General features: G+C 34.6%; 2 protein-coding genes across 2 annotated transcripts; one reads left to right on the top strand and one right to left on the bottom strand.

Annotated features, from left to right (window-relative positions):
* Nucleotides 1-1,576: 1,576 nt before the first annotated feature.
* LOC137399971 (uncharacterized) lies at nt 1,577-2,548 on the bottom strand. Its single transcript, XM_068086252.1, has one exon. The coding sequence runs from the start codon at nt 2,392-2,394 to the stop codon at nt 1,789-1,791; it is 606 nt and encodes a 201-aa protein (XP_067942353.1). The 5' UTR covers nt 2,395-2,548; the 3' UTR covers nt 1,577-1,788.
* Nucleotides 2,549-7,856: 5,308 nt separating this feature from the next.
* On the top strand, nt 7,857-9,299 carry LOC137400660 (uncharacterized). The gene has a single exon (XM_068086992.1). The coding sequence runs from the start codon at nt 7,857-7,859 to the stop codon at nt 9,297-9,299; it is 1,443 nt and encodes a 480-aa protein (XP_067943093.1).
* The last annotated feature ends 1,281 nt before the right edge of the window (nt 9,300-10,580 follow it).

Raw genomic sequence — 10,580 nt, 5'->3', positions numbered from 1 at the left:
ATCTTCTGCGGTGCGTAATCTTCATTCTAATATTTTAATAGCTGTACCAGGGCAAACTGAACTACACACAGACTTGGAGATATATATATATAGTATATGTGGTTTACACTGTAAAGTAAAGTGCTCAATAAACGAGTCAATTAGAGCTGTGTATGAAGTTTATTAAAAACTACAGGTTAAAATCATTACTACTATTAGTTCCATGCAATCAGGTTGCAATCTTCAGGTAGAATGACTAAAATGTATAATGTACAAGCTATAAAATTACTTAATAAAGCTGAGGGCTTAATACTATTGTGTGATATATTTATATATATATTATAGTATACAGCAAATTATGCAGTCAAATAATGTTATTGAGCTAAGTAGGTAATTAGCTAAAACACCTAATTAGCTCAATAACATAATTTGACTGCATAATTTGCTGTATACTATAATATATATATATATATCACACAATAGTATTAAGCCCTCAGCTTTATCAAGTAATTTTATAGCTTGTACATTATACATTTTAGTCATTCTACCTGAAGATTGCAACACGATTGCATGGAACTAATAGTAGTAATGATTTTAACCTGTAGTTTTTAATAAACTTCATAAATATATATATGTATGAGAAAAGGTAGCTTGAGGACAAACATGATTTTTGTTAAGAAACATAACCTGATGAAAAGAGATTGGCATTGTTACAAATATATTGCATAACATTTATTTTTTACCCAATGAAAATAGTGATCAGTGCTTCGTGTTCTGTGCTAAGCATTGCACAAGTTTCCAGTATCATGATGACATTGTGTCATAAAATTTTATGCAAGACAAAAATTCCAATTTGCATCGCAGAAAAGGTTGGTTGAGTGTCAGAATTACGTAACATTCCGGAAAAATAAACCTTGATTTAAATCAATGAGTATTTTAAGGTCAAAAAAAGTTCTAAAATACAGACAGAGTTAAATATTAAATTTCAGTTGCACCCATCATAACCGATATAATCCAATAATAATATAACCCCATAATTCATAGTGAAAGCTGTTTGCTGATTGGAAAAAAAGTGATCATCCTTTGATTCTGTAGCTGAACATTTTAGGGTCATGGTGAGAAGTGCTAACGAAGAAACTGCTGTAAAGAAACTGATTCTCATGAATCAGCCAATGCTGATCAAAAGTTTAACTTCTAAAGCAATCAAACCTCAGGTGAGAACTTCTTATACTTGATATAATAAACTTTGTTCTGTACTACTCTTTTACTGTAATGTGATATTCTGAGTCATTGATAAACTTCTTCATTTTTATTCATAGTTGACAACTCCTAAAACTCATGGAAAACACAATGAGCTCTATCAAGGCAAGTTATTGGCTACGGTAGAAGATCTGATACGATTGAGCAAAAAGCAGCGGGCCGCTTTAGGAATCACAGACCCATCACGAAAGAAAGCCTTGAGGATGCTTGAAAACCATGAAGGAGAGCTAACCAAAGAAGTAGCCGGCTTGTTCAATAAGCCCATATGACACAAAAGCATGCGGTCTATGTATAGGAAATATTGATAAATAAGGCCAATAGAGCAGATCAGTCAGTGTTTGATTTTTTTTACAAATATTTTGTTTGCTAGAAGTATGGTGCACTACATCGACAGTATGATTACACTAAATAGGTATTTTACATATTATCACTCAAATTGTATGAAATATTATGCCTTAAATAATAATTGCAAACATAAATCTGCAAATTCATAGTTTCAACAAAAATCTATAACGCATAGTCAACTCTTGCTTGCAAATAAACAACTCATTAAAGCTCATCATTATGTTTCATAGGAGATGGTTTCTTAACTTTATGACCATGCTTAGCCATAATCTCCTCAACACTAGCATCGAAGTGTTTGTCTTCATTGGTTGTTTCACTACCGGCTTTCTTAGGTTTATCTTTTCCTTCCAGGCGTTTGTTACCGATACAGTCTCCAGAAACATTGAGGCATATTTTTCTTTCTATCAAATTTCTATTCCTTGGCTTATCACCCTTCGAATAAAACAGTTGAAAAGCTGCTACAAGCGTGTCCTCCTCAATTCTGTCCATAATTTTTTTGCAACCTTCCATCATCTTTGGTGGAATAAACTCGTAGGATCGATAGTTGTTTTGGTCACATATGGACTCGAGTAGATCGTATAGCCTACTTTCCACGCCATCAAACGATTTCTTCGTCATTTCATTTTCCACAATGTCAACTATTGCCAAACAAGCAGCACATGCCACGTCCCTATCATCTACATCGTCTTCAGTAGAATATACTGGTTCGGGCAATTGAGTATTAACCGGCACAACACCAATTAGCAATGAAACTAAAAACAATATGCAACATAGCCACAGCAAAGAGTTGCTAGACCTAAGATATAACATCGCTGTAAGCTGGTGTGCCAACAAAAGAGTCGTTGTATCCGTCTTATCAAATTTGCAGACAGTGACTATGCTTTCTTGATCTACTGAAGCCGTAAGTGTACATAAGTTTTCAAGTCAACAGATCTGATGCAGTGCGCGCTTGTTGATCACACAAAAGTTGTATCCGAACATGTTATTTGACCACACAAACCACGACAGCCAATCAAATAGATGAACTTGGCTAATGGCCTTTGCAATACCTTTGCTATTATCAGGTTACACAATTTCTGACGCTGACGCGGGTTTCTATGGTAATGGAACGAGAATAAATAAGAAGACAACTCTTAACATTCGTAAACTACCGTATACGCTATCTACTGTACATGTATCATTATGCAGTATTTCCATCAGTAAATAATTAGGGGAAAGTGGGGCTAATTGAGACAAGAGCAAGTTGAGACAGACTCATTATTTCAAATTTGCTTTGTCCTTATGAGTTGTATTTTCTACTTGAGAAAGCACACTTCCTGTTAGTACCAGGTATATTGGTTAGAAGTTCATGTGGAATGTCCTTTTGAGTTCAGATAATTTTTTTATTTTTAAACTGTTTTAGTAAGTCTTTTCTATCATCAGATTTGATGTGCTTTCTATGAGATTAGTAGCAATCCAAGTTTCAAATTCAGTTACGATTTAGTTGTAGATGCTTACTGCGTACTACAAAAGTTATGGATTTAATTCTTCACATAGTTTTATATAAAACATAGTTTACTTCTTGACAGACGAATCAGAGCTAGTTGAGACAGCATCGGTGGAGCATATTGAAACGTTGTCTCAACTAGCCCCTTAATATATACCAGTTAAAACTGGTATAGTCTATAGTCAGGATGTAAAATTGCTACCAGCCATTCTACTAACATTCATTTCTACTATAATATAGTACATTTAAACTACAATGCTCACTGCTGAGCAGCTTTTGGTGGCGTCACCTGTAAGAGTATCTGACAATTTTCCAAAGCTAAGCCTCACAAACAAAAAAGTGGAAGAAAATGAGGAGTTCTTAGTTCTTCCTCTTATGCCAGTTAAAAACATGATTCAAGCGATGAGCTTAGCAATGCAAAACAAAGGTCAAGGTCAAAGGTCAAAAAATTAAAAAATCAAGACTCAGGGTAGAAAGTTCTGAGAGTGAATCATTGAGTGAAGAGCTGTCACCCTTTGATGATGCTTCTTCCTGTGATTTTAAAAACAAAGAAATGGGTGTTGAAAAAAATTCCATAGTAGGAGTTTATGTTCTTGTGGAATATGCAAGTAGGACAACTAAAATCTATTATGTTGGCAAAGTGATGAGCACTCTGCATGAAGATACAGCTGAAGCGCATTTTCTCAGAAGATTAGGAACAGGATTCATTTGGCCTTAAACTCCAGCTGTAGATGGCATTGCTATAGCCAACATAAAACTAGTGTAGTATTGCCACCACCCCATCCTTGTCTGGGTACATCTCGTGTTCTCGAAAAACTAATGTTTAATGTTAACTTAGACATGGTCAAGGACTAATTTTATCATATTTTTGGAGAGTAAACTAAATAAAATTATAATCTTATCATGTTAATGCTTTACTTGCTTCCAAGATACAATGTTTCTGAAAATATATCAGTTGTTTTTCATAATATTATAGGTTGTATCAATTTGCTGCACGTCTCAACCTGGCCCACTTCGGGGCAGGTTGAGACAGATATTAGTAGGATACAAAAAATGTTGTATATAACTAGCTTTTTAAACGAATTAAACAACAGTCGTTGCATCAAGTGTATATTACGTGGTAGATTATTATGCACCATATTTAGCATCTTTACTCACAACAAGAAATTAGTTATAGCTGAATGCGTGATTTTTGTTTCAACTAGCCCCACCTTCCCCTAATTGTTGTTCATTATTTAAGCACATCACATGTACAATAGAACTTCTTAATTCAATTTGTTATATAATGTTACAGTGTAAATCATAAGATGACTTTTTTATAATTTAGTATGATTTCTACGAGCTATTAAGCATAATATAATTTAAAAGCTCATAGAGTGAAATCTGGTTTCTGTTTGTTGCAAATTTTACTATCGTAAAGAATCTCACTGAAGATGTTGAAAACCATTAGTTTATATAACAGCATAACAAATATTTTAAAAATAGATTTCCATGCTTGACTGTGTTTTTTAGAACCAGATCCAGCCTGTACTATCTTGTACAGCCTGTACATTCAGCCTGTACAATCTTGTACAGCCTGTACATACAGGCTGTACAATCTTGTACAGCCTGTACATTCAGCCTGTACAGATCTTGCAACATGGTAATAGTATTACTTTTGTAATCAATCACAGTGTTATGGAAAACATTGTAAAACGAATCTACATTTTTATAAATAAATAAAAGCTTTCAAATAAAGCTCAGATAGCAACTCGAAACATAATCTTCAAATAAAGCAGTAAATACCTGAATGCAATACAGTTTTTAATCAATATATGTCCAGGGCAGCAATCAGATATATTCTTATTCCGCTATTTACTAGCAGACAGAAGCCATTTGTGCGTTTGATAGAGCAAACATGCCAAGGTTACTGCTGATAGTCTGCATAATAACAGGTGAGACAAACAAGTAACACCAACAACTTAATACATTTTCCCTAAGTTTGTCATCTGCAGTGTTTCGTCTTAACCCTAAAAACTTGATGTGTATTTACATAAAACAACAATATAGCCATTTTTTACTACAAACAATGTAAGAATAACAAATTTTTTATATTTTATTTTATCATACATGTAATAGAATGTTCTTATTATAAAAAGTGATTGAAAAGCGATTTTGGTGTTATGATTTTGGTTCAATCATACTACAAACTAACTAAGAAAAAAAAATTTATTATATTCTACTTACATGTGATAAAATGAGTTTATTACAAAAAACCGTTACAAAGTTCTTTCGATTTTAAAGTTCAATCAGATAGCAAAGATTTCATTAAATATCTGTTTCAATTATTTTAAAACATAACTTTTTTACATACAGTAGCCATAAAATTTATTATTATGCTTTGAAAAAACAAGTAAAAAATAAGCTCTGGCTAATAATGTATACAAAGGCATTTGTTCGTTAGATGATGCTTATTGGACAGACCACGGAGCGCCAAATCACTTTTATTACTCAATATTTTGCAAATGTGTGAACTTGAATTTGGCCTAAATCATAAGTTGATTCAATTATTACTACAGTGAATTTTACTATGCATACAAAAATGTGTAATATCAGTTTTACAAAAATGTACATGTAGGTTGCATAAGCTTAGGGGTTGTGCTCTCTTGCACTAACTTTTTGTTTTAATTGCCAATTGAGGCTTTTTTGTATGGTGAATATATTTTTAAGAGTGTTAGTTTACTTTGAATATAAATTAAGTAGACAGAATTGTTATTGATATGTCAAGTAATAAGTTAGAGTGTTGCTATATTCATCACGAATACTCAATGTAACCATAGAACAAAACGACCACAAACAGACATCAAATGCACATTTTGTGCATAAATCCGTTATTATCTTTCTTAAATTCTTTAATTTAATTTTTGAAACCACTAACTGGCTAGTTATGCATAAGTACTGTTGGCTCCTGCAACTCAGCTTCAAATGACAGTATCTTGGGGAATAGAAAGGTGCAAAGTTACTTTTAATTACAGACAAAAATAACTTGTGTGTGCGATCTTAAAAATAACTTCTGCGAAAAAAAAAGTTTGTAGGCAGATTAAATCCTCTGTGGACTTAAAATGTCCACATCACCTTTCAATCTCATTTGGTCAAAGAGAAAGCCGGCCATACATAAATATTTTAGGCAGTTTCTTGGCCTCCATTCAGGCAACATGTTCAGGCAACTTTACTACTGAAATAGAAGATCACTGCTACTTCTTCTCAGTCACTGAAGCCGATCCCGCAGCAGCAAGATTAGTTTGTCAAACTTTGGGAGGCGACTTGGGAAAAATCTACCAACTAGACGATGAGGCCATGGAAAGATTTATTAATGAGTTTCCAGATGATGTTAGTAAGTTAATTTCACACACTCTTTTACTCAAGAGGTGTAAATATGATGGTCTGGATGCGCCCTTTATCAACTGCGTTTTACAAACAAGCTCTTCGGTGCCACAGAAGCGCAAGTCGCTAATTTTTAGGGTTAAAACCAAGCATTTTTTTATCGAATGATACAACTCCATCTGTTGAAGCTGATAGGCAGCACTGAATGCAAATCTCTGACTAGCAGTGATATAATCAATAAACAGCTACACAACCTTTCCTGAATATTACTTTATGACTGTTAAACGTGATCTTATAGGCCACTCTTCAATAAAACTTGAAACAAATAAATGATTCATAAACCATTTTATAACTATTCGCTATCAGAGAGTCGATATTCAGTTACTTATTTGAATTGATAGAATGCTTTGATAAACTCTTGTCCGAGTCGAACCAGCTGTGATATATAACTTTAAAAGCTATGCTGCGTGGACTGTCTCTACATTTGATTGGTTGTTTAATGCACTGGCTAATGTTATTCGCTGTTGGCTAATTGCATGTGGTGCCTGGTATTTAAACCCGAGTTTATTTGGCCAAATAAAAACGAGTACATACAACTGAGTAGCTGATGAAGCAAAGCCTATCATATCACACACTCCCCCTACATGACAGGTTAAAATACAGTGGTAGAGTCTCAAACTGCCAAGTATGAAACCCAATTTGACTGTCTAAAGATTATCAGACTCTGTTTATTTAGTAAATGTACACTCGCATAGAAACAAGAGTATTTGCTTTATATATAAATAAATTATATATTTATGTTATTAATATTATAGCAGATTACACGCTTTTGATTACTACAACAGTATTATATGTGTTTATTGATAGTATTTTATTATGTTTCAGTGAAATTATAATACAGTATATAAAGACGATAAAGTAGTATAATAAAAATGATTTATAATAAATTTCATAGAAGAAGTATACGTGGGACTGACCAATCTCCGAGCTGATTCCAGCAATCCAAACTTTCAATGGTATATCGATGGCACTATCCTTGACCCAATGGAGTGGGCGTTTGTAAAGGATAATGACCGCGACCAGCTGAATTGTGATGGCTTTTTAAAATCCAGTAAGTAGTCTAACCAACACTTATCATTGACTTGTATTGTCTTTTAGGACTTAAGTAAAGTGTATTTGTATGAAATGTTGCTATAAAGTAGATTGAAACAATGTATTGTTAAAACAGCTTAAATTGGAATTGATTTTAGCATTACTGTACATGTATTTCAGACTTATTTCTAAACTTTGGTGAGGTTTTTTGACAAATGTGGGTCTCTCTTTTCTGCTCATCTGTACACACCCAGTTTTCTTCCTTGGCTTTATTATTTATGTTGGTTATGTCTTTACAGAGGGTGAACTTCACTGCCATACTGATCAAAATATGAGATATTATGTTTGCCAAGATAAAGAAGATACCAGAACTACTACAGTAACACCAACTACTACCACAACTACAGCGATACCAACTACTACCACAACTACAGCAACACCATTTACTACCACAACTACAGTGATACCAACTACCACTACAACTACAGCAACACCAACTTCTACCACAACTACAGCGATACCAACTACTACCACAACTACAGCAACACCATCTACTACCACAACTACAGTGATACCAACTACCACTACAACTACAGCAACACCAACTTCTACCACAACTACAGCGATACCAACTACCACTACAACTACAGCGATACCAACTACAACTACAGCAACACCAACTACTACCACAACTGCAGTGATACCAACTACTACCACAGCACCAACTACTACCACAACTACAGCAACACCAACTACTACCACGACTACAGCAATACAAACTACTACCACAACTCCAACTACTACCACAACTACAGCAATACCAACTACTACCACAACTACAGCAATACCAACCGCTACCACAACTACAGCGATACCAACTACTACCACAACTACAGTAATTCCAACTACTACCACAACTACAGCAACACCAACTACTACCACAACTACAGCAACACCAACTACTACCACAACTACAGCAATTCCAACCACTACCACAACTACAGCAATACCCTCAACTACAACAACTGCAGCGAAACCAACTACTACAACAACTACAGCGAAACCAACAACTACAACAACTGCAGTGATACAAACTACTACAGCAATATCTCCAGCTACAACAGCTACAGAAATACCAGCTACTACAGCGATAGCGACTACAATATCTACGGTGATACCAACTACAGCAACACCTTCAACTACAACTACAGCCATACCAACAACTACAAGAACTACTGTGATACCAACTGCTACAACACAACAAAGTATAAAAAATACAGCATTACCAATGACTGCAACAACTATCACAACTACAGCAACACCCCCTACCAAAACAACCACACCAATATCAACCCCTACAACTGTAAAAGTGCAAACCACTACTTCAGAAAGCGAATTTCACCAACCTGCTATGTCTACTACAACCCAGGCCCCAACAGATGTGCAGGGAGTGATGACAAGTCCACCAGCTACAGAGAAGAGCACCGAAATGGCCAGCTCTGGCTACAAGTACCACTTCGCTCCAAGCTCATGCACCCACTATAAGAAATACCCATTGGAGGTGTCTTTTCGAAAGCTCAATCGGCATCCAGATATGATTAAGGTTTATACAGTAATAAAGACCACAGATTGCTTGAATGCTTGTTCAATGTACCAATCTTGTATGAGTGTGATTGTCTTTTCTACAGATGAATGCTGGCTTTTTGCACAACAAATTGATATACTGACCGTGAATGGTAAACATTTAGCAATGATTTATCTCAAGCAGCGATGAAATTTCGATTGTGTTTATTGATACTAGGCTAACTAATCAATATTCAGCTCTGCAGGAAACTTTACTCCCATACTTTTCAAGCTAAAATTCTTCCCTCGGGCTGTCGCTATAAACGGTTCCAAATTACAAAATTTCTCAGAATTCCGATACAGTAAGATAATTGATATCTTGAAAAAAACCACTGTTGAAATTACGACATGTAATTGTACATTAAAAGTTATAAAACTGAAACACGAAAATCAGGATAAAAAGTGCTATGTTAAAAGAACATACTTTCAAAATTCATCCTTTCATTGTTGCGTCTGCCAAGAGTGACATCGATATTTATTCACATCTATGGCACCTTAAATGCTTCTGTAGCAAACCCTCCAGGTTAGCTTCGGTATCATGAAGGCAACCAGCATGGAGTCTCAAACTCCAGTTCTCTGGAAAAGCATGTCTAGGAGACGTGATTGATATGAATGTCTTTTATTACAATGACCCTTAATATGTTTAGTTGACGATTGGGATATATTAAATAGTAAATACATATTAACATTCTATCGTTTTGTACATGAGAGTGAATAAGTTTTAACTTTTGTAACAACGTTTTGCAGGCTAATATGGCATATTTACGACTATTGTGCTACATAAGTGCTTTAGACATACATGCGATAAGACGCTGTATATATGTACATATATTGACCAACTGAAATTTCTCAAATAATCTATAACGCTAAAATACTAGCATGTTTGTATTGTTTTAGTCAATAGAGCAAATAAATTTTAAATATGACAAAGCATATTCAGCACCGTTACCCCTTTCAATGTAAATTGTGTTCTAAACTCATATTGTAACATGATGTATAGAAATGGTAAGGCATTCACTGCGATTAATCAAAACTTCATGGCTTGTTTTAATCATTTAGTCTGAAATTATTAAAGATTGTTTGAAGGTTATAACCATACATAAATTAGCTTCACAGCCTGTGAACAGCAGTAAATATATCTAATCCAGCAATCTAGCCAATCTAGAAAGTTCAATGGTCACTCTCTTGTTATAACGCAAGTCTTAAAACTTAAAAATGATTATATCTTGATACATTATCATTCGCATATAACATAAGTTCTCATCTGCAGAATTCAAGTTTTGTTTGCTATTCTATCATACATCTGGGAGGCTGATTATCAGTCATATCACTCGCCTGCCACAGCATTCCAACTGAGTAATTTTTAAAAACCTTTAAGGGCAATGTCTGTTTAGCTTATTGCAAGCAGATGCTGTGTGTGCGCGTTCTTTTA

This window comes from Watersipora subatra, chromosome 7 (genome assembly GCF_963576615.1).
Source record: "Watersipora subatra chromosome 7, tzWatSuba1.1, whole genome shotgun sequence".
NCBI lineage: Eukaryota > Metazoa > Bryozoa > Gymnolaemata > Cheilostomatida > Watersiporidae > Watersipora > Watersipora subatra.
This window is presented reverse-complemented; position numbering and strand designations above follow the sequence as displayed.